Source organism: Staurois parvus, unplaced genomic scaffold (genome assembly GCF_062004578.1).
Source record: "Staurois parvus isolate SC_StPar_1 unplaced genomic scaffold, SC_StPar_1.0 ptg000845l, whole genome shotgun sequence".
Taxonomy (NCBI): Eukaryota; Metazoa; Chordata; class Amphibia; order Anura; family Ranidae; genus Staurois; species Staurois parvus.
In genome coordinates this window covers 35,001-58,713 of record NW_028318641.1, presented here as the reverse complement: position 1 = coordinate 58,713, position 23,713 = coordinate 35,001, and the positions used below count along the sequence as shown (strand labels likewise).

Genomic DNA, 23,713 nt, shown 5'->3' with positions numbered 1-23,713 from the left:
CTAAATTGGCCCTAGTATGTGTATGTATGAATGTGAGTTAGGGACCTTAGATTGTACGCCCCTTGAGGGTTAGGGACTGATGTGAATGTACAATATATATGTAAAGTGCTGCGTAAATTGACGGCGATATACAAGTACCTGAAATAATAAATAAGGTCAATAACAGAGCAGTGTGGCCTGTGTTCCTCAATTATTTATTTATTTATTTCAGGTACTTCTATAGCACCGTCAAGTTACACAGCACATATATATTGTACATTCACATCAGTCCCTAACCCTCAAGGGGTGTACAATCTAAGGTCCCTAACTCACATTCATACATACACATACTAGGGACAATTTAGACAGGATCCAATTCACCTACCAGCATGTCTTTTGGAGTGTTGAAGGAAACAGGAGTATCCGGAGGAAACCCACGCAGGCACCGAAAAAAAAAATCTTCATCACCCCCCACAAGTAGTATAGTGTCACCATGGTGACAATGTACTGCTAGGGTGACAGCATGTAAAATAAAAATAAATAAAAAATATAAAAAAATTATAGTAAAAAAAAAAAATGTTTAAAAATTATAATTTTTGGTTATAAACTAATTTGGGTTATTTTTTTTTACTAAAAATATAACTGAATACATTTTGGCCAAGATTTATGATGAAATACTATTTATTTGCAAAATTTTATAAGAAAAACACTATTTTCAATATTTTTGGACTTTTTAATTTACATAGCAAAAAAAGTAAAAATCACAGTGGTGAATAAATACCACCAAAATAAAGCTTTATCTGTCTCAAAAAAATTCATATGGGTACAGTGTTGCATGACCGCACAATTGTCAAAGTGTGATAGCGCTGAAAACTGAAAATTGGCCTGGACAGGAAGGGGGTGAAAGTGTCCGGACTGGAAGTGGTTAAGTCCTCATGCACACGGGACATTTTTACAGCGGCTGTTTTTGGCTTTTGAGGTTTTTTGTCTACAGCAAATAAATGTTATCCTATGTGTCCATGCACAGAGACTGTAACCAATGCTTTTTGGCGGGAAAAACCCCCCAGGACTAGTGGGTTTCCAGGGGAGTTTCTTTAGAAGTAAAAACGCTCTAACGCTAAAAAACGAGGCAAACCAGTATTTTTGGACTAAAAAAAAATGTTTATTTTTTTTGGGTAAAAAAAATAAAAACCGCAAACGAGAGAAAAAATACCGCAAAACGCTAATACAAAAACAATAAAAAAAAACGCAGAAAAACACACCTTTTTAACATGACTTTACACAACTAAGGGGGGAGGGGGAGGGAGATGTACAGAAACATACATGTACATACACGCAGACATATGTACAATTGTACATGCATACACAAACACACACACATCCTCCATAAAAAGTTGCAGTACTTCGTTGTTCACTCACAGATCCGGGTACTGCACTCTAGGGGGAGGCAGAGAGCACAGCACACACTCCTTGCTTTGCTTTCACTGCGCTCAGCTATTGAGCAGCCTGACGGCTCCCAGTGCCAATGACAGATCCGGCCTGAGCTCCGAGCCTGCTCAGCAAGACTGTCCTGGGTACACACTCGCCCCACCATAATTTCCACTCGCCATTGGCGAGCGGAAATTTCAAGCCCTGCCTTTGATAGTACGCCCCTTGAGGGTAAGGGACCGATGTGAATGTACAATATATAAAACGCTGCATAAATTGATGGCGCTATATAAGTACCTGAAATCAATAAATCACATGGCTGAATAATGCCTTCATCACACAAGCCACTGTTTACATGGAAGTGAATGCAGATGTAATTTTTGGAATGTTCAGACATCGAAGCACTTGGCACACACAAGTGGGATCTCTGTCCTGCCAGCACGTAATGTGTAGATTGGCGCACTCACCAGATACCACATGTTTGACCAGATGGGGTCATTAAAGTACATAAGGCTGGAATCTGCTCGGATGTGCCGCTTCACCCTCTTCTTCACTTGCTGCTGCTGCATCCACTCCACCTGTATGGAAGAACGGGGGAAATCAGATCAATTTCACAAGATGACGGCCAGATATTCAATATAAAAATGATAAAATACGTAAGAAAACAACCAAACACAGCTATACTTGCAAACATTTTTTATGCTACTTTACAAATCATTCTACAGTTACAGCTTTAAAGTGTTCCTAAACCCACCACAGTACAATCAGTCTGTAGATGAGGGAAAGAATGCTTGTTATACTCAATGTGGAACCTAAGGGGGTAATCCTCCGCATTGTGTAAAAAGGCTGTTTGACCCTGACTGATCTGATCCTTCCCCTCTTATCTCCTGATAAGACCTATCAAATGGAGTCTGCACATGCTCAGTTTGGTGTGTATTACTAGAGTTTTTTTTTCCTTGGGAGAGTGCATGCAATCAGCACTGTCCAGACAGAGGTCAGGGGTTCTGCATCCTCCTAAAGCAGAAAGAAAACTTCTCCAACAAGCTTTAACCAGTGCTCAGCTGGATACTGACTGAAGACACAAGACTGCTATATACTGCTGATGAGAAAAGGTATTTAGCAGTTTATATTTACTAAAATAATTGCATTTCCATACAGTGAAGGCGGGGTCCGGGGAGAGCGGATACAGTGAAGGCGGGGTCCGGGGAGAGCGGATACAGTGAAGGCGGGGTCCGGGGAGAGCGGATACAGTGAAGGCGGGGTCCGGGGAGAGCGGATACAGTGAAGGCGGGGTCCGGGGAGAGCGGATACAGTGAAGGCGGGGTCCGGGGAGAGCGGATACAGTGAAGGCGGGGTCCGGGGAGAGCGGATACAGTGAAGGCGGGGTCCGGGGAGAGCGGATACAGTGAAGGCGGGGTCCGGGGAGAGCGGATACAGTGAAGGCGGGGTCCGGGGAGAGCGGATACAGTGAAGGCGGGGTCCGGGGAGAGCGGATACAGTGAAGGCGGGGTCCGGGGAGAGCGGATACAGTGAAGGCGGGGTCCGGGGAGAGCGGATACAGTGAACGCGGGGTCCGGGGAGAGCGGATACAGTGAACGCGGGGTCCGGGGAGAGCGGATACAGTGAACGCGGGGTCCGGGGAGAGCGGATACAGTGAACGCGGGGTCCGGGGAGAGCGGATACAGTGAACGCGGGGTCCGGGGAGAGCGGATACAGTGAACGCGGGGTCCGGGGAGAGCGGATACAGTGAACGCGGGGTCCGGGGAGAGCGGATACAGTGAACGCGGGGTCCGAGGAGAGCGGATACAGTGAACGCGGGGTCCGAGGAGAGCGGATACAGTGAACGCGGGGTCCGGGGAGAGCGGATACAGTGAACGCGGGGTCCGGGGAGAGCGGATACAGTGAACGCGGGGTCTGGGGAGAGCGGATACAGTGAACGCGGGGTCCGGGGAGACCGGATATAGTGAACGCAGGGTCCGGGGAGACCAGATATAGTGAACGCAGGGTCCGGGGAGACCAGATATAGTGAACGCGGGGTCCGGGGAGACCAGATATAGTGCATGCGGGGTCCGGGGAGACCAGATATAGTAAATGCGGGGTCCGGGGAGACCAGATATAGTGAATGCAGGGTCCGGGGAGACCAGATATAGTGAATGCAGGGTCCGGGGAGACTGGATATAGTGAATGCGGGGAGACTGGCGTGACTTGGTATCCGAAGTGAGACCCCCAAGTCGCATGACATGTGAAATCCCATGTTATTCAATGAGAGCCCTCTTAGTTAGCAGTACTGAAGTCGCTCCGACTTAACAAATGGTTCCTGTACTACTTCAAGGCGACGTCTATCTGACTTGTGCCCATAGACTTTAATGGAAGTCGCCTCCAATTCGGATCCTCATCTATATTGATGTGAATTGGATAACACATACCTTTTTTTTTTTTTTAACAAATGGAGAAAAACAGTTTTTTCTATAAATTTTGTTTCATTTACTGAATTTCTAAATAAATCCTAATCGGAAATCCTAAATGGAATTCGAATCAGTCAAAAATTAATCAACCGATCCGAATTCTGTATTACGAATTGCTAGTTGTTAAGGGTAGGGCCGGCAAGCCAGCTCCTGCGTCCTTAACCAATAACTCATCAGTTGTCGGCTGGTTTCTGCTAACAGCTGAATGTAAAATAAATGCGTGGAGGTCCCCCCATCCACACCAGACCCAAAGGGCCTGATATGGAGGGGGGGGGAGCCATGCATTTTTTGTTTTTTTACATTCAGCTGTCAGTGGGAAAGCAGCTGACAGCTGAAGAGTCATTGGTTGCTAAGGACGCAGCAGCCAGCTTCTTGGCCATCTCCTTAGCAACCAGCTATTGTTTACACAGAATTTGAATCGGTAGATCAATTTTTGACCTTTTCTAATTCCATTTGTTATGAAAATTAGGATTTCGTTAGAAATTCAATAAATGAAATGAAATTTAACAAAAAAAAAAAATATTTTCCAACTGGTGTTAAAAAAAAAACAAAACATGGCAAAGTCGTGTATCAAGTCGCCTGGTAAAGGCTTTCAGGTCACAGTACCAAGCCTAAAGGGTAACATCAATTTCATTGAAAAAAATAAAACGCACATAAAAAAAAAATATATAGCATATACAATTGTTACACAAGACATTGTAATGTTCCTGTAAAATTTAATGCAATATGGAAAACTGGAGGCATTTTCTACACAGTTGGAGTACGGAACACCCCCTCCCTCCCACTTCCCCGACACGTCTTTTCCCGATTGTGTGATTGGCTCAATGATTTTCAAAGAAGTCTACACTAAGATACAGGTTAGATTTCAGACATCATCTGCAATAAGAATTTCAGTTTTGATGATACTCCCCAAGGGTTAAATATCTTAAAGGGATGCAGACACTGCAACTTTCCTCATGAGAACACAAAGTGCACCAGGTGATAATGAACCAGATCCTCCCATTTAGAATCGGTCTGTAAAGGACGTGGAGGAACAGCTTCAGAGCAGAAACAGGTGAAATGTACATCGATCTCCCAGAGGGGTTTGCTTTTTATTCTCTCAACAAACGTGAAGTTTAAAAGGTTTGACACAATCAAAAGGTAAGCAGAGTACATACCTTCGAATCCCTTATGAAGCCACCAATGATTAATAATTTAGGGGGCTATTCCCATGGGGGATACTGCGTCTAAAGAGATCAGACACCGAGTACATCAGCGGATTACAATGAAACAGATCTGTCCACTCAGAATCAGTCTGCAATGCGGGCCATACACGGGTCAGATTCTGAACGAATTTTCTTTAGAAAATCAGAAATTTTGTGTGTTTTGCAACTCGATGGCTCCACCATTGTTTTCAAAAATTCGACCAACCAAGCCTTCAATTTCACCTCATTTTGCTACAGAAAATAATTTTCGTGGCCAAGAATTCTATTTTCTTTCCAGGTCACAGCTCACGCTCATTTCTGTTTGGATTATATTTCTCGTGCGATTCTCCCATCATTGATTAGAAATTCGGTTTTTTTTTTAATTTCCAACATGCCCGATCACACAAATTTGACTGTCACGCGAAAATCAGCTGTTTCTGTGGCTAATGGCGCGAAATTCATACAAAATTCTTCCGAAAAGGTTTTCGACAAGGAAAATTCTTCCGAAAAGGTTTTCGACAAGGAAAATTCTTCCGAAAAGGTTTTCGACAAGGAAAATTCTTCCGAAAAGGTTTTCGACAAGGAAAATTCTTCCGAAAAGGTTTTCGACAGGAAGATTCTTCCGAAAAGGTTTTCGACAGGAAGATTCTTCCGAAAAGGTTTTCGACAGGAAGATTCTTCCGAAAAGGTTTTCGAAAGGAAAATTCTTCCGAAAAGGTCTTCGAAAGGAAAATTCTTCCGAAAAGGTCTTCGAAAGGAAAATTCTTCCGAAAAGGTTTTCGAAAGAAAATTCTTCCGAAAAGGTCTTCGAAAAGGAAAATTCTTCCGAAAAGGTCTTCGAAAGGAAAATTCTTCCGAAAAGGTTTTCGACAGGAAAATTCTTCCGAAAAGGTCTTCGAAAGGAAAATTCTTCCGAAAAGGTTTTCGAAAGGAAAATTCTTCCGAAAAGGTTTTCGAAAGGAAAATTCTTCCGAAAAGGTTTTCGAAAGGAAAATTCTTCCGAAAAGGTTTTCGACAGGAAAATTCTTCCGAAAAGGTTTTCGAAAGGAAAATTCTTCCGAAAAGGTTTTCGAAAGGAAATTCTTCCGAAAAGGTTTTCGACAGGAAATTCTTCAGAAAAGGTTTTCGAAAGGAAATTCTTTCGGAATGAACCAGATCCTTCCATTCCAGAATGTAATGCAAGCCATACGTGGGTCAAATTCTTAACAAATCTTCTTTAGAAAATCCAAAATTTTGTGCGTTTTGTAACCCGATGGCGCCACCATTGATTTCGAAATTCGACCAAGCCTTCAATTTCACCTCATCTTGCTACAGAAAGAATTTTCGTGGTCAAGAATTTTATTTTCTTTCCAGGTCACAGCTCACGCTCATTTCTGTTTGGATTATATTTCTCGTGTGATTCACCCATCATTGATTAGAAATTTGTTTTTTTTTTAAATTTCCGACATGTCCAAATACTTAAATTTGACGGTCACATGAAAATCAGCTGTTTCTGTTACCCACTAATGGCTCAAAATTCATACGAAAATTCTTAGAAAAGATTTTCGAAAGAAAATTCAAAAATAATTTTCGTGGCCAAGAATTTTACTTTCTTTCCAGGTCACAGCTCATGCCTGTTTGGATATTTCTTGTGCGATTCTCCCACTGTTTAGAAAATTGTTCGTTTTTAAAAAAATTTCCGACATGCCCGATCACTCAAATTCGATGATCGCACGAAAATCAGCTGTTTCTGTGGCCCGCTAATGACACGAAATTCATACGAAAATTCTTAGAAACGATTTTCCAAGGAATATTCTTAGAAAAGACTGTCGAAGGAAAATTTTTTCAGAGTGACATAGATCCTTCCGTTCCAGTCTGTAATGCAGGCCATACGCGGGTCGAATTCTGTACAAATTTTCTTTAAAAAATCAGAAATTTTGTGCGTTTTGTAACCCGATGGCATCCAAATTGATTTTGAAATTCAACCAACCAAGCCTTCAATTTCACCTCATTTTGCTACAGAAAAGAATTTTCATGGCCAAGAATTTTATTTTCTTTCCAGGTCACAGCTCATCCTCATTTCTGTTTGGATTATACAGTCAGGTCCATATATATTGGGACATCGACATAATTCTAACATTTTTGGCTCTATACACCACCACAATGGATTTGAAATGAACAAACAAGATGTGCTTTAACTGCAGACTGTCAGCTTTAATTTGAGGGTATTTACATCCAAATCAGGTGAACGGTGTAGGAATTACAACAGTTTGCCTCCCACTTGTTAAGGGACCAAAAGTAATGGGACAATTGGCTTCTCAGCTGTTCCATGGCCAGGTGTGTATTATTCCCTCATTATCCCAATTACAATGAGCAGAAAAAGGTCCAGAGTTCTCTCCAAGTTTCGGAATTCGACCAGTGTATGGCCGGCTTAAGGCTGGCCATACAGTATACAATTTTCTAGAGAATTTGGTTTTAGATCAAAAACCATAAAATGAGGTCAAACCTAAACACTTTCAAATTGTATCCAATTAGGCAGGCCCTTGCACTACATAGGTGAAGGTAAACCTAAAGGAAATTGGGCAGAAATTGGACAGAAAATTGTATAGTGTATGGCCATCCTAAAGGACATGGTGGAACATACAGCTATTTCTTCTGAGCAACACAAGGTAGAAATCTGCTACAAAGTTTGTTAAACTCCCTGCAATGTACAATGATCACCTCAAGGGTGTGGAAATTTATTAAAAAACTACTTGTCCAGGGACTAAATTGGGGTTCCAATCTACTTGTCCTGATTGAAAAAAAAAAAAAAAATGATTCTAACCAAAACCGTATTTAAATCTGAGGTGCTTTTAAAAACGTAACGTGCTTTATCTCCTCCTCTTCCCCTCACTGTCTCCAGCACCGCACCTGGGGTCTAACAGGGAGGGGAGGGACCTTGCAGTGTAATGAGCACCGATTGGGTGCTTGTCAGGAAAGGGGAGTGTCAGGCTCTCTTTACACTCAGAAGCGCATTTGTTGAGCAAGTAAATGAGGCGCCGACCCCAATGAGAAAAAAAAACTCCTTCAGGTCACCCTCGCACTTAGGTGCTCAGTAAAAGCGCATGCTGAGCAGCCAGTCAAGCTCCAGTGTCCGCTCCATTAACCATTTGCCGCCCGCCCTATGGCCAAATGGCGGGCGACAAATGTCATCAGCGTTCCGGGTGGACGCCATATGGCATCCTCCCACACATGCGCAGATTGCGCTCCTGCAGAGCGGCGCGATCTGTCACCGGCCGTGTACCTCGGACACGGCTGATGACAGATCTGAGTATTGGCCCCGTTGCCGGTACCATGTGACTTGCTGTGACCAATCACAGCAGGTCACATGACAGTTGTATACAATGGATGGCTTCATTCATGCCATCCATTGTATACTACTGCCTAGCTGTGAATGGTCACAGCTAATCAAATGCACTACATGTCCTGGGTGTAGCTAATCAAACGCACCTGTCATGTGATTAGCTGTGGCCAAATCACAGCTAAGCACAAAAAAAAACCCTGAATGAATCAATGTCATTCAGGTAAATGCTTGCTTATAGCAAAGTAATTCTTTGCTATAAGCAAATTGTGTAAAAAAAAAAAAAAAAAAATACTGATCACTTCCCCAAAGTAGTACAATGTTACTATGGTAACATTGTACTACTTTGGTCATAGTGAAATATGAAAATAAAATCTTAAAAAAAATTAAAAAAATATGAGAACAAATAATAAAAAAGAAAAAAATATATAATTTTTTTTTTTTTTTCATACTGTCACCAGTCAGTGTCCCTGATCACCGCCATGCCAGTTATATGACGACGCTGTACTGCACTGGTGACAATATGTAAAAAAAAAATAGTGAAACTTTTTTAAATTTTTTAATTTTCTGAAAAATTACAAAAAAAATACAACTTCAAAAAACTCGCCATTCCTCTTATGAAGTACGTCAGACTGTCTACTCTGCAAAAAGGGGTAATTTGGGGGATATTTGTACTGTTTTTTTTTTAAATTTTTGGTCTTTTGTTAATTTAGCAAAAAATAAACACCCCGGCGGTGATTAAATACCACCAAAAGAAAGCTCTAGTTGTGTGAAGAAAATGATAAAATTTTAGTTTGGGTACAATGTTGTATGACCGCGCAATTGTCATTCAAAGTGTGAGAGCGCTGAAACGTGAAAAATGGCCTGGGCAGGAAGGGGGAAAATTGCCCGGTATTGAATTGGTTAAAGGAGAAGTCCACCTTTAAATTAATAAATTACTTTTTTTGGCAAATAAAAAAAATGCGTATTTAATTTCTTTTTTGATTTTTAGGAGCCTGTAAAAGCATTGCACCAGTGAGCAGCAGATCGCTGGTACCTGGCAGGACTCCTGCAGTCTGTCAGTGTGATCTGTCTACCTGTACATTGTACAGGCGGGCAATTTCATACTAGAATCAACCAGATCTACCAGAGCGCACAACCGCGCCGTGGTAGTTATTTATTTATTTCAAGTACTTATATAGCGCCGTAAACTTATACAGCGCTTATTTAAAAAAAAATGACAGCTGGTACGGGGAACTTATCCCCATGCTGTTGTCACACAGAGGGCTCAGATCACCAAGTCGCCGAAGGAGAGGGAACATGTTCAGCCCTAACCCTAGGTTCACAAAAACGCTGTACAGTCCATTTAACAAGATTTTCTATGGGACAAACAAAAAAGCAAAAACAACAAAAAAGCAAAAACAAAAAAAAAAAAAAGGAAAAACAAAAAAGGAATAACAAAAAAAAGGAATAACAAAAAAAAGGAATAACAAAAAAAAGGAAAAAAAAAAAAAACAAAAAAAGGAAAAACAAAACAAAAAAAAGGAAAAAAAATGGAAACCACAAAAAAAAAAAAAAAAAAAAAAAAAAATGGAAGAAAAAATAAAAAGGAAAAAACAACACCTGCCCAGCACCCAGAACTACATGTCCTGGGTGTTGGGCAATATAAATCATGCACCCCTGAGCCTAGAGTAGCCCTTGTATGTTTGCACTCGCTCCTGAGCTGGGCTGTGTGTATCCATAGAAGCACACAGCATGGCTCAGCAGCACCCCCTGCTTTTAGGATTTGCAAGCAATGGCTCCCGCCTCTTTGTCCTGTTAATACAAGGAGAGAGCAGCTTCAGACAGCCACAGCACTGGATCGAGTAAAGACTCAAGTATTTGGTGGGGGAGTGGGGTTGGGGACATTTTTTACCTTAAATTCAGAGAATACATTAAGGTAAAAAAATTACGTACCTTTACAAACACTAACAATTTTTTCTGGATTTTTTGGTCTTTTTTTTTCATTATGTTACTTCCTTTTTTTACACTTAACTTTTTTGTGATATGTGCTGTGTGATAGCGCCCTGTAATGACAGGTTCTCTTTAGGGAAACATCAGACATCTAATAGATCCCAGATGTCTCCCCTGCGGCTGCTTCCCCGGCTACAGTTTGGCAATAACCGCTCTGAATCCAGAAGTGATTTTGGTGCTTGTTCACTGGAGGGGGGAGCAGCGAACAGATGCTCATCGATCTCCCCCCCACCATGAAAGTTCCAGGCCAGCAGAGGAGACCGTAGATCCCATAAAACATGGCAGAAGCTGTTGGGCAGGGGGTTGGGGGCAGTGCTTTCAGCAGGCGTGAAAGTGATTTATAGCAGCAGGGAAAATATTTACAATCCCATTGGGCACCACTCGCTCTTTGGAAACTGATCTGGTAGATAAGTGGTTAAAGCTGAAACAGTTAAAACTGAAAGTCCACGGTAGGCAAATGTTTTCTACATATCAGAGCCATGTGTAGTCTGCCCCATCTCTGCAGTAATCCAGCAGGAAAGTCTTGCCCAGGAGCTTCCTATAATAAAGACCGCTCACTGCTGCTCTCTCCCTGTTGTAGGGTGACTGGTCTTGTCTCCGCCCCCTCCTGCAGTTTCCAACAAGCAGCCTGTAGTGGGTGGGGCCTGTTTGGTCCCTCCCACAGCTCTGCCATTTCTTTCTGCAGGATGACTGGTCTTGTCTCCGCCCCTTCCTTTAGTTTTCTGCAAGCAGCCTGTAGTGGGTGGAGCCTGTTTGGTCCCTCCCACAGCTCTGCTGTTTCTCCTTGTGCAGGATGACTGTGTTCTCCACGCCCTCCTTTCCTTTTCTGCAGGCAGCCTGTAGTAGGTGGACCCTGCTGGGTCCCTCCCACAGCTCTGCCATTTCTCCTTGCGCAGGATGACTGCTTTTGTCTCCACCCCCTCCTTTAGTTTTCTGCAAGCAGCCTGTAGTGGGTGGAGCCTGTTTGGTCCCTCCCACAGCTCTGCTGTTTCTCCTTGTGCAGGATGACTGTGTTCTCCACGCCCTCCTTTCCTTTTCTGCAGGCAGCCTGTAGTAGGTGGACCCTGCTGGGTCCCTCCCACAGCTCTGCCATTTCTCCTTGCGCAGGATGACTGCTTTTGTCTCCACCCCCTCCTTTCGTTTACTGCAGGCAGCCTATAGTGGGTGAAGCCTGTGTGGTCCCTCCCACAGCTCTGTTTCTCCTTGTGCAGAATGATTGGTCTCATCTCCACCCGTTTCTTTAAGTTTTCTGCACAGCCTGTAGTGGGTGGGGCCTAATTGGTCCCTCCCACAGCTCTGCTGTTTCTCCTTGCGCAGGATGACTGGTCTCATCTCCACCCCTTCCATTAATTTTTTGCAGGCAGCCTGTAGTAGGTGGAGCCTGCTGCGTCCCTCCCACAGCTCTGCCATTTGCCCTTGCGCAGGATGACTGGTCTCATCTCCACCCCTTCCTTTCCTTTTCTGCAGGCAGCCTGTAGTAGGTGGAGCCTGTTTGGTCCCTCCCACAGCTCTGCTGTTTCTCCTTGTGTAGGATGACTGGTCTCGTCTCCGCCCCTTCCCTTCATTTACTGCAGGCAGCCTGTAGTGGGTGGAGCCTGCTGGGTTCCTTCCAAAGCTCCGCAGTCTGCACAGACTATGTACAGCACAGTGATGATGTCAATGCTTATTTTACAAGGTAATATCTGGGTTTGCAAAAGCATTTAGTGCCCACCAAGATGATGTATATCGCTTTGTGACTATTGAGGAAAATATTTTAAATGAAAGTCTTTATGCCCGGGGTTCAGCTTTAATTTCTACATCACCGAGAAATAAGCCGAGATGCGGGAACACCTAGGAGAGCTCAGCAAAGAGGAGATCTCATCAAGAAATATCAGAAAACGCCAGACTTAGTAAAGAACATATTTTAGGCGGACGCCCTGGGATCACTTTGGGACACGCTACAAGGCGGATCTGACATACTAGAATGTAATGGCAGGAAGAGAAATGAAATCGCAGCAACATTCACACTTCGTGAGGCTGATGAGATGTCGCTTTTCCCCGATTAGCATTTATTAAATCAGACTTAAAATAGAAATCTGCAAATCTTATGTAGTGTTGCTGGTAGATCCACCTACACAGACCGCACTAAATACCAGGATGTACACCGCATCCAAAAACATCACACAGAGGGACTGCGGGGAGCAGACACTTTATTCGCTTACATTAAAGAGAACCTTCACCCTTTTTTCTAAGTGTTGCTCTCCCCTCCCTAGAACAGAATCGCAAAAAAAAGAATTTAGTTCCCCCCCCTTCCTAAAGTTCAGGTTCATCATGTCGCCCCCCTCCTAGTTAGGTGCTAGGTTAGGTACATTTAAGCTCTCCTGTAGTCAGTGGAGTTGCTTGGTTTGCCGAGTTCCACTGGCTGTGGGTTTGACTGCTTCCCCCAGCCTTCTGCATGGTTCTGGAAAGAAGTGGGCTGGGAGAGTCAAATCTCCAGTCTGAATTGTAGCAAACTTGCTCAGAGAGGACGCGGAGTTCCCTTTTTCCTTTTTCTTTTTATTTGAGGTATTCCTCGATCATTCACTCCCTACCCCCCTCCCTTCCTGAGTGACAGATGGCAGGGGTCAACCACAGGGTAAAGCATCCCTAGTCCGGTGCCAGGCAGTCTGCGGAAGTGTAACCTTTCTCACCTAAAAGCACTGATCCCAGACCTTGTGTAGGCTCACCCATCATAAAACAGATAGGGCAGCTTCTCCAGGACTTGAAAGAAGTTGAAACCTCATTGAACCTAACAGTAAAGATGTCAGAATGAAATGAACATTCCTCAAGTCAGGTTTTTTTTTCCCCTATGTTTCATGTCATGGATTATGACAGATGTTGGTTCTAATTCAGAGTTCTCCTGACCCCTCCCAAAACAGCGTAATGGCCAGTATTCAGAGCCCCCCCCCCTTTGCAGGGGGATTTTTAAAAAGAGACAGGCTGGCAAGCCTGGAGCTACTCACATCTCCTGAGTTTAACATCGTAACAGAGGAGATCAAAGACCCTTCCTGCTCTGCACTTGGATCTGCTTACAAACCAAGACATATTGGCAAGTAACTCAACCCTTTAACTTCCTTCCTATTATCTCTTTGCTGTACCATTATATGCATATATATATATATATGCATATATATATATATATATATATATATATATATATACACACACAGTATATATTTTCGTGACATCTCTTTGTAAATATTTTATTGCACCTGTTTGACTCTTTTAGTAATAAATCTTTCTTTCTGAAAGTGTTAAACTGTTTTTAAGCGCTTATTTGCAATTCACGAATTCCTGCCTTTCAAAGAGACGCTACTGTGTTTGTTTAATTCTCTGCCCAATTGGCCCGCAGGGTCCGCATTGGACAGGCGACTTTTCAATCATTATAGTGTATATCTGATAACGAGAGTTTCCTTCTTCTCCGACAAAAAAAGACGGTGGTGGCAGTGAAGGGTTAGTTGCGTAATTAACCCGACCCAGTAACAAGCGCATTCAGGCTGCAGGCACCGATTGTAGCCCATTAGCTGGACAATCGCTGTGCAGGGTGCAGCTGGGTGGGGCCTTGTTACGCGCGTCACTCCGCGGTTTTCAGCCGGTCCTTCGGTCACTAGTTTGGTGAAAAGGTCTGGGGTCTGACGCCGCGGGCGTGACGTATTACTGTTAGTCGCGGTCGTGCGATTGTCGCATGTTGGTGGCGGCAACCGTGACATGAATATTTATGTGGTCCCAGCCAATCCCATGGGAAGGATGCCCAGTAGGTGGCTGGGAGGGAGCATAAATAGCTTAAAGTGTTACTAAACCCACAACAGTACAATCAGTCTGTATACAGTCAGGTCCATAAATATTGGGACATCGACACAATTCTAACATTTTTGGCTCTATACACCACCACAATGGATTTGCAATGAAACAAACAAGATGTGCTTTAACTGCAGACTGTCAGCTTTAATTTGAGGGTATTTACATCCAAATCAGGTGAACGGTGTAGGAATTACAACAGTTTGCATATGTGCTTCCCACTTGTTAAGGAACCAAAAGTAATGGGACAGAATAATAATCATAAATCAAACTTTCACTTTTTAATACTTGGTTGCAAATCCCTTGCAGTCAATTACAGCCTGAAGTCTGGAACGCATAGACATCACCAGACGCTGGGTTTCATCCCTGGTGATGCTCTGCCAGGCCTCTACTGCAACTGTCTTCAGTTCCTGCTTGTTCTTGGGGCATTTTCCCTTCAGTTTTGTCTTCAGCAAGTGAAATGCTCAATCGGATTCAGGTCAGGTGATTGACTTGGCCATTGCAGAACATTCCACTTCTTTCCTTTAAAAAACTCTTTGGTTGCTTTTGCAGTCTGCTTTGGGTCATTGTCCATCTGCACTGTGAAGCGTCCAATGAGTTGTGAAGCATTTGGCTGAATATGAGCAAATAATATTCCCGAAACACTTCAGAATTCATCCGGCTGCTTCTGTCAGCAGTCACATCATCAATAAATACAAGAGAAGCAGTTCCATTGGCAGCCATACATGCCCACGCCATGACACTACCACCACCATGCTTCACTGATGAGGTGGTATGCTTAGGACCATGAGCAGTTCCTTTCCTTCTCCATACTCTTCTCTTCCCATCACTCTGGTACAAGTTGATCTCGGTCTCCTCTGTCCATAGGATGTTGTTCCAGAACTGTGAAGGCTTTTTTAGATGTCGTTTGGCAAACTCTAATCTGGCCTTCCTGTTTTTGAGGCTCACCAATGGTTTATATCTTGTGGGGAACCCTCTGTATTCACTCTGGTGAAGTCTTCTCTTCATTGGTGACTTTGACACACATACACCTACCTCCTGGAGAGTGTTCTTGATCTGGCCAACAGTTGTGAAGGGTGTTTTTTTCACCAGGGAAAGAATTCTTCGGTCATCCACCACAGTTGTTTTCCGTGGTCTTCCGGGTCTTTTGGTGTTGCTGAGCTCACCGGTGCATTCCTTCTTTTTAAGAATGTTCCAAACAGTTTTGGCCACGCCTAATATTTTTGCTATCTCTCTGATGGGTTTGTTTTGTTTTTTCAGCCTAGTGATGGCTTGCTTCACTGATAGTGACAGCTCTTTGGATCTCATCTTGAGAGTTGACAGCAACAGATTCCAAATGCAAATAGCACACTTGAAATGAACTCTGGACCTTTTATCTGCTCATTGTAATTGGGATAATGAGGGAATAACACACACCTGGCCATGGAACAGCTGAGAAGCCAATTGTCCCATTACTTTTGGTCCCTTAACAAGTGGGAGGCACATATGCAAACTGTTGTAATTCCTACACCGTTCACCTGATTTGGATGTAAATACCCTCAAATTAAAGCTGACAGTCTGCAGTTAAAGCACATCTTGTTCGTTTCATTTCAAATCCATTGTGGTGGTGTATAGAGCCAAAAATGTTAGAATTGTGTCGATGTCCCAATATTTATGGACCTGACTGTATGCAGTAAAGCATGCTTGTTATACTCACTGTGTAACCTAAGGGGTTAATCCTCTGCATTGTGTAAAAAGGCTCTAAGATCCTTTCTTCTCTGCTCCTTCTCTTGTTGAAATGACCACCTGATACAGACTGAATCTGTAGTCACATGCACATGCTCATTTTGGTGTGCATTGCTTGAGAGGTTTTTTTTTTTCCTTTTCTTAGGAGAGTGCATGTGATCAGCACAGGGCCAATCAGCACCATCCAGACAGAGGTCAGGGGTTCTGCATCTTCCTAGAGCAGAAAGAAAACTCCTCCTACAAGCTTTAACCAGTGCTCTGCTGAAGTCACAAGACTGCTCTAACTGTTGATGAGAAAAGGTACTTAGCAGTTTATATTTACTAAAATAATTGCATTTCCATATTCTGAGTACTGTGAGAGACCGGATATAGTGATTGCAGGGTCCGGGGAGACTGGAGGATATAGTGATTGCAGGGTCCGGGTTTAGTATCACTTTAAGGCCTGGAGCAGGGGGATTCTAGTCCAGGAAGAGGAGATCCCAGCCTTAAAGTGTTAAACCCTGGACCCTGCATTCACTATATCCGGCCTCCCCGGAGCCCGCGTTCACTATATCCGGCCTCCCCGGAGCCCGCGTTCACTATATCCGGCCCCCCCGGAGCCCGCGTTCACTATATCCGGCCCCCCCGGAGCCCGCGTTCACTATATCCGGCCCCCCCGGAGCCCGCGTTCACTATATCCGGCCCCCCCGGAGCCCGCGTTCACTATATCCGGCCCCCCCGGAGCCCGCGTTCACTATATCCGGCCCCCCCGGAGCCCGCGTTCACTATATCCGGCCTCCCCGGACCCCGCATTCACTATATCCGGCCTCCCCGGACCCTGCGCATTCACTATATCCGGCCTCCCCGGACCCTGCGCATTCACTATATCCGGCCTCCCCGGACCCTGCGCATTCACTATATCCGGCCTCCCCGGACCCTGCGCATTCACTATATCCGGCCTCCCCGGACCCTGCGCATTCACTATATCTGCTCTCCCCGGACCCCGCATTCACAATATCTGGTCTCCCCGGACCCCGCATTCACAATATCCGGTCTCCCCGGACCCCGCATTCACTATATCCGGTCTCCCCGGACCCCGCATTCACTATATCCGGTCTCCCCGGACCCCGCATTCACTATATCCGGTCTCCCCGGACCCCGCATTCACTATATCCGGTCTCCCCGGACCCCGCATTCACTATATCCGGTCTCCCCGGACCCCGCATTCACTATATCCGGTCTCCCCGGACCCCGCATTCACTATATCCGGTCTCCCCGGACCCCGCATTCACTATATCCGGTCTCCCCGGACCCCGCATTCACTATATCTGGTCTCCCAGGACCCCGCATTCACTATACCTGGTCTCCCCGGACCCTGCATTCACTATATCTGGTCTCCCCGGACCCTGCATTCACTATATCTGGTCTCCCAGGACCCTGCATTCACTATACCTGGTCTCCCCGGACCCTGCATTCACTATATCTGGTCTCCCACAGTACACACAACATGGAAATGCAATTATTTTAGTAAATATAAACTGCTAAATAAATTTTCTCATCAATCATCAGTTCCTCTCGCTGAGTCCAGAGCCGGATGCTGCCGAACCTCCTTTCTGCTGCCTGTAAAAGTGATCCAGAGGCTAAATCGCTGCTCAGATCATATTGGCAGGGTCAGCCGCCTAGGTCGCAGCAGCTGGATTTCCTACTAGCCGCCTTCCCTTTTTTTCCTGCTTGCTGAGAATTGTATCACATAAGAGTGATTTATGTTCACTTTGCTTTTTCTACTTTATTTAATTGAATTGTTGCAAAAAAAGTCACACACGTATCTGTAGTCCGCCTAGACACTGCGGTGCCCACAAGTAGTGTGATACAGCAGTGTGCTTCCAGGCCTCTAGAACAGGGGTCTCCAAACTATGGCCCTCCAAGTGTTGACAAATTGCAAGTCCAATGAGCATTGCAAGACTGACAGCCACAGGCAAGAGCTGAGAGCGCATAGCCTGTCCTCCAAGTCACCGGACCTTTCCTCCCCCCATGACGTCACATCCACCTCATGTACGTTCCAAGCCAACTCAGGCACTTCTGGTTGTCCAGCGGCATCCTTGTATCTCTGTCTCGCCTTCCATGGCTTCAGACACACACTGGATGATCCTTAGGACAGGAAGGACCAACTGTAACCATTATGATAAGCGACATTTCTTTCTTTAACACCGTTTGCTTATTAAATTGGTCTTTTAATACTGCACTTAGTGGCGCCTCCACCTGCCTTTTTCTTGCAGTTCCCTTCTAGATAGCCAGTGGGAGCTAGAGTTTAATTTTTTTTTTCAGCTAGGAGGGCTGAGTAGCAACCTGGGTGTGATAGATAGCAGGGTCAGAGCTGAGAGGCTTTGCAAGCCAGTCCCCTGAGAACTCCCCCCTACTCTAGAATCTTGAAGAAGAATCTAAAATTAGTGGATGGGGGTGAGGAGGGGCTGGCCTGCACACTTAGGGGACCCTGGCCAATCCCCAAGCAGGAGGCTTGGCATGGGGCCAGGGAACACCGAAATGTGAGAGAGCCCTAGTAGTGGGAGAGATCGAGTGGAAAATGGAGTGAGAAGGCTGAGGTGAAGGAGCCTGGGAGGGGGCCCAGTTGGGAAGTGGTTCACCTCCAAGCAGTGGCACTGTAAATGGAAGAAAACTCAGGACCTCATCTGCCTCCACCTGTGTAGCAGTGAAGGAGTGGCACAGCCTCAACCATGATCCTGGTATAGCCACTTCAATCTAAGGGATGAAAGGCGGTTAATGAGTGAAAGAACCTGCTCAGCAGTGGGAGAGTTTGGGTGGATAATGGCGTGAGAAGGCTGAGGTGTAGTAGCCTGGGAGGGGGCCCAGTTGGGAAGGGGCTCACCTCCAGGCAATGGCACTGGAAAGGGAGAAAGCTCAGGACCTCACCGGCCTCCATCTGTGTTGTTGTGAAGGAGCAGCCCAGCCTCAACCATGATCCTGGTATAGGCACTTCAATCTAAGGGATGGGAAGCGGTTAATGAGTAAGAGAGCCTGCTCAGCAGTGGGAGAGTTTTGGTGGAAAATTGAGTGAGATAACTGAGGTGCAGGAGCCTGGGAGGGGGCCCAGTTTGCAAGGGGCTCACCTCCAGGCAGTGGCACTGGAAAGGGAGGAAAAGCTCAGGACCTCACGGGGCTCCATCTGTGCAGAAGTGAAGGAGCGGCCCAGCCTCAACCATGATCCTGGTATAGCCACTTCAATCTAAGGGATGGGAAGCGATTATTGAGTAGTTCTGGGGTGCTCCCATCGTAAGAAATACTAAAATGATTCCAAACATCTCTCTGGGAACTGAACATGTTAAAGTATCACTGAAGGCAAAACTTTTCTATTTAAATGTGGATAGAGTAAGGGAAAGTTATAACCCTCTGTGTTCCATAGGAGAGATTTCCATTCAATTTCTGTCCCATAGCCAAAACAGGAAGTGAGACAAAATTCCTGGTCCCCACTGGATGGTTTTGCCCATATTTCTGTTCTAGTGACAATCCAAAATAGAGACAAATAGGGTGAATCTCTCTAATTTCCCACAGACCGCAATAAAAACCTGACAAGGGTTCTAATTCCTCCCCACTCTATCCAAAACTAAAAAAAAAATAATAAATTTGCCTTCAGTTATACCTCAGGTTCTCATAACCTGAATTTTTATGAAGTCAGATTTACAGTCGTTCAGAAAATAAGGATGACAGCAATTAGCAAGCACAGCAAAAAGATGAACAAGATTTATGGAAAAAAAAAAAACTAGAGCCATGCAGCAGGCAAGCTGTGCTTCCGTCCCGTTAATGCAAATTTCCCACGGTTGACCGAATTCTACCTTTAATGTAAATTTCTGAAACTTTTAATTGGTTGCCAAGTGATCCTGGAAGGTGAGAGCTGGAAAATAACAGTATTACATTAAATCAGAGTCATCTCTAGTGCTACCGAGAAAGTACAGGCAGGAGGCAGCGGGAAGACCAGTGTCTTCTGCTCGTCATTCATCACCTGTAGGTAGGTGCGGTATGTTTTTCCACTGTAGGTGCAGCTGGAGGGGAAGTCAAGAGAAACTTGGTTTCTCTATGGTTTCCTTGGTCCCCTGGAACAGCGTTCCAGGTTGGATACGCTGCATCCAGGTGACCCTGGTAGCCATCTTGGGTCACGCAGTCTTTTTTAGCTCCCTTCCCCCTGGTTTTGGGGCACATTTGAGAAGTGTCTACTGTGAGGAACGTATACCCATCTGTTAGAGGCAGCACTATCGGTAGGGAGAGGTTATGGAGAGGTAGGGAAAGCTAAGGGACTACGTCTACTCTTCCACAAGCTCCATCTTTGGTTGGACCTGCCAGGCTGCATTCCACCTCCCTTGGCAAGCACTGTCTTCAGCTCAAGCCTACTACCCCTGGCTCTGTGAGTTCCCAGCTGAGTGTGCTCCCCTGTTGGGCTGTTTGTACTTTTGCAAGTTCTTCAATACGTTCATTACTACACTTTGGGCCTCTGTGTAATTACTGACACGGCATGACGTTGCACCTACCCAACACACCATCACTTGTGTCTGAACGGTAGCAGACGATGGACTGCAAAAGGAGAATCTGCATCAAACTCTATATCAGGGGTGTCAAACTGGCGGCCCTCCAGCTGTTGTGAAACTACAAGTCCCATCATGCCTCTGCCTTGTAGTAACTGTCAATCTTGAAATGCCTCATGGGACTTGTAGTTTGGCAACAGCTGGTGGGCCACCAGTTTGACACCCGTGCTCTATATGTATACCCTTAGCAAACTTGTTCCTGGACCTTTCACTTGAATTTTATCATTTAAGTTGGGTCATTTCTGCTATAAAACACCATACAGTAGCTGATATTAAATCAGAACTAAACTCAACCAAAATTTATTATTTTTAATCTTTATGTTGCTAGCATTAGTAAATAGATGGGAAGGTATATTATATCTACTTGTTTTAAACTTTTTTTTACATTTCGTCATTTCCTGGTTTCTGGTCTAGGCCAAAAAAATGTCTGGCATCCCAAGAGTTTTCATGGGAGGAGGGGCTTTCTCAGTTAAGCAATCCCTCCTGCCTGCATGCCTGAGCTAAGGGCACATGGATTCCAGGAAGTAAATTCTACATGAATCATCTGCCCCTACTCAAGATGGCTGCAGCTAGAAATGCTAGGGAGGGGGGTTTCCAAGTGATTTCTCATCAAATAAAGCATGGAGACATGGATGAGGAAGATTGCTTTGAATACTAAAAATAAGTTAAACAGGGTTTTCAGTAAGAACAGTTAGTCCTCTTTTGCATTATCACTGGGCCTGGAGAGAGGACACTGCTTACATTAACCTGTTCCTGCTAGCAGAGACAGAGTACATAGGGACTGGACATCTAACTAGCAGAATTATTTACTGCATGTAGGCTTTAATGGGATGGTACTCATGTGCTCCACCATAAAGACTAGGCCCCAATGTTAGACGGCTGAAGAACCAGGGCTAGACTGCTCACTCAAGATAGCTTCATAACAACTTTGACTGTTGTCTATAATAAGAGATACCTCTTTAGGGAGTCTTAAATGTAATCTGACATTCTTTTAGAGTGCACTCTATAAGAAATATAGCCTATTGTTTAGAGAGAAGTTATCGCAGTATTATCATTGAAGGTACTGTTTCTATTGTCGTTACTTATTGCTGAATATGTGGATTACCAGGTTTACTCTAATTTAGCTGTGTGTGGGGTATCTACAGTTGTGCTCAAAAGCTTGAATCCCCTTGGAGATTTGGCAATATACAGTATGTACCATTTTTTTAAAGAAAGCACGAGAGCAGGCAAAACACATTTCTTTCATTTCTTATGGGATTCATATTCTGTAACTGTAGGTCATAACAGAACGGCCCAATCATAAAACAAAACATTGGGACCAGTAAACAAATGAAATGCCCCCTGTTCAAAAGACTGCATACCCTTCATTCTTAATACGGAGTTTTGCCCCTTTTAGCATCATTGACAGCGTGCAGTCTAATAGTTGGCCCCAAATTCTTGCAGGTGGTATAGCTGCCCGTTCAACTTGGTGAAATGCCACCAGGTCATGCAAAGTCTTTGGTCATCTTGCATGAAACGCATGTCTGAGATCTCCCCAGACTGGCTTGACTATATTTAGGTCAGGAGACTGATGGCCACACCAAAATCACCATTTTCTGCTATAACCACTGGAAGGTCGACTTGGCTTAGTACTTAAGTTCAGTGTCGTGCTGGAAAGTCCAAAAGTGTCCAATATGCAGCTTTCATGCAGAAGAATGCAAATTGTCCAGCAGTATTTTCTGATAGCATGCTGCATTCATCTTGCCATCAATTTTCACAGATTTCCAGTGCCTTTAGAGCTCACACACCCCTAAAACATCAGTGAGCCACCACCATGCTTTACAGTGGGGATGGTATTCTTGTCGCTGTTGACCCCTCTTCAAACGTAGATCTTATGGTTGTGACCATTTTGTTTTTCGTTTGGCCCAATACTTTTGGAAGCGTATATATATATATATATTCTGCTTACCATTTTAGATGCCCTTATTGCAGCCCTCATGTCCAAGAATTGATATGCTGCAATGTACAGTAATAAATGTTTGCTTTTGGGTTTAATACAGCTTTACGGTAAATTCCAGTAAAAAAAAAGGTTATTTTAACGTGTGCGATAAACAAATTGCTGCAGTAGACAAGTGGTCAAAGGTGCCAGATGTCCGCTGGGCCATTACAATTTCCCAATAAGTTGAAGGATGGTCCCATGAATGCCAATTTGGACTATTATAAAGTACCTGGACTAAATTATAGGAAGATGGATGTAATGGCAGATCATAAAGAACCGAGGCGCCACACCGCAACATTCCAGAAGACAAATCATCTACCAACTTAACATATTTATAAAATTAAACACCTGTACATTTCTCATCTAACAAACCAATTTCTGCCCTTTTAAAACATGCAAATTACTTTTTCAGGAGGTGAAAAAATTAAAATGACACCTCAATTAGATTTACATAATAGGGCCGATCACTTCATTATGCATTGCTATACATATGACTCTTAAAGAATAATTTACCATCCACTGATTGTATGCAGGTTGGCACTGAATACATGAATCTCGCTTCCACCGAGATCAGAGAGTTCACAGTCAGGATTCTATTTCTAGAGGTTCTTTGTCTTTGAGTTTTAGAACGAGGAATCCAGACTTTCAAACACTACAGAGAAAAATGTTCATCTGTCTAATAAGTATTCTGGACATTTCCTCCTAGTGTGTTTAATATAAATTAATACTTTTCATATAATAAAAATTAAAATGGATGTTCTTATAAGTCTAACAAAGCTGAACAGCGATACTGTATTGTACGACGCGCACTAACCAGATTTGACTTAAAGTGGTTCTAAAGGCTCAAGGCTTTTTATTCTATGCATGAAGATAAAAAGCTCCCCCAGCCCCCTCAATACCTACCTGAGCTACATCAGGATCCAGCGCTGTGCATGAGAGTCTCAGCTCTCCGAGGTCTCTTCCTCATCACTAGCTGAGCAACTGGCCATACATAGGATACTTTTCCCAGACGATTTGATGGAAAGATATAAATTTGGTCACTCTTCATATTCATTTGCGCATTGAACAGCAGCAGATATCATTTGGTCAATAACCACCTTGTTCTGATTGTACTGAATATGCTCCCGCTGCTGTCAATCACAGCCAGTGAGCCAATGAGGAGAGAGGGGCGGAGCAGAACCACAGCTCTGTGTGTGAACGGACACAAGAAAACAGTGCATGCCCCGCACGGTCAGCTTGCCTTCCAGTCAAGCTGC

The 23,713-nt window shown here is 44.3% G+C and overlaps 1 protein-coding gene across 1 annotated transcript in view; it reads right to left on the bottom strand.

The window, feature by feature from the left end:
- Positions 1-23,713, bottom strand: part of PCSK6 (proprotein convertase subtilisin/kexin type 6) — a gene marked incomplete at its 5' end in the record, with an annotated part of 254,118 nt that overhangs the window by 216,398 nt on the left and 14,007 nt on the right. Inside the window, one exon of the mRNA XM_089655547.1 lies at positions 1,875-1,985. Within this exon, the coding sequence (XP_089511673.1) occupies positions 1,875-1,985 (111 nt within the window). The remainder of the gene's footprint in view (positions 1-1,874; positions 1,986-23,713) is intronic.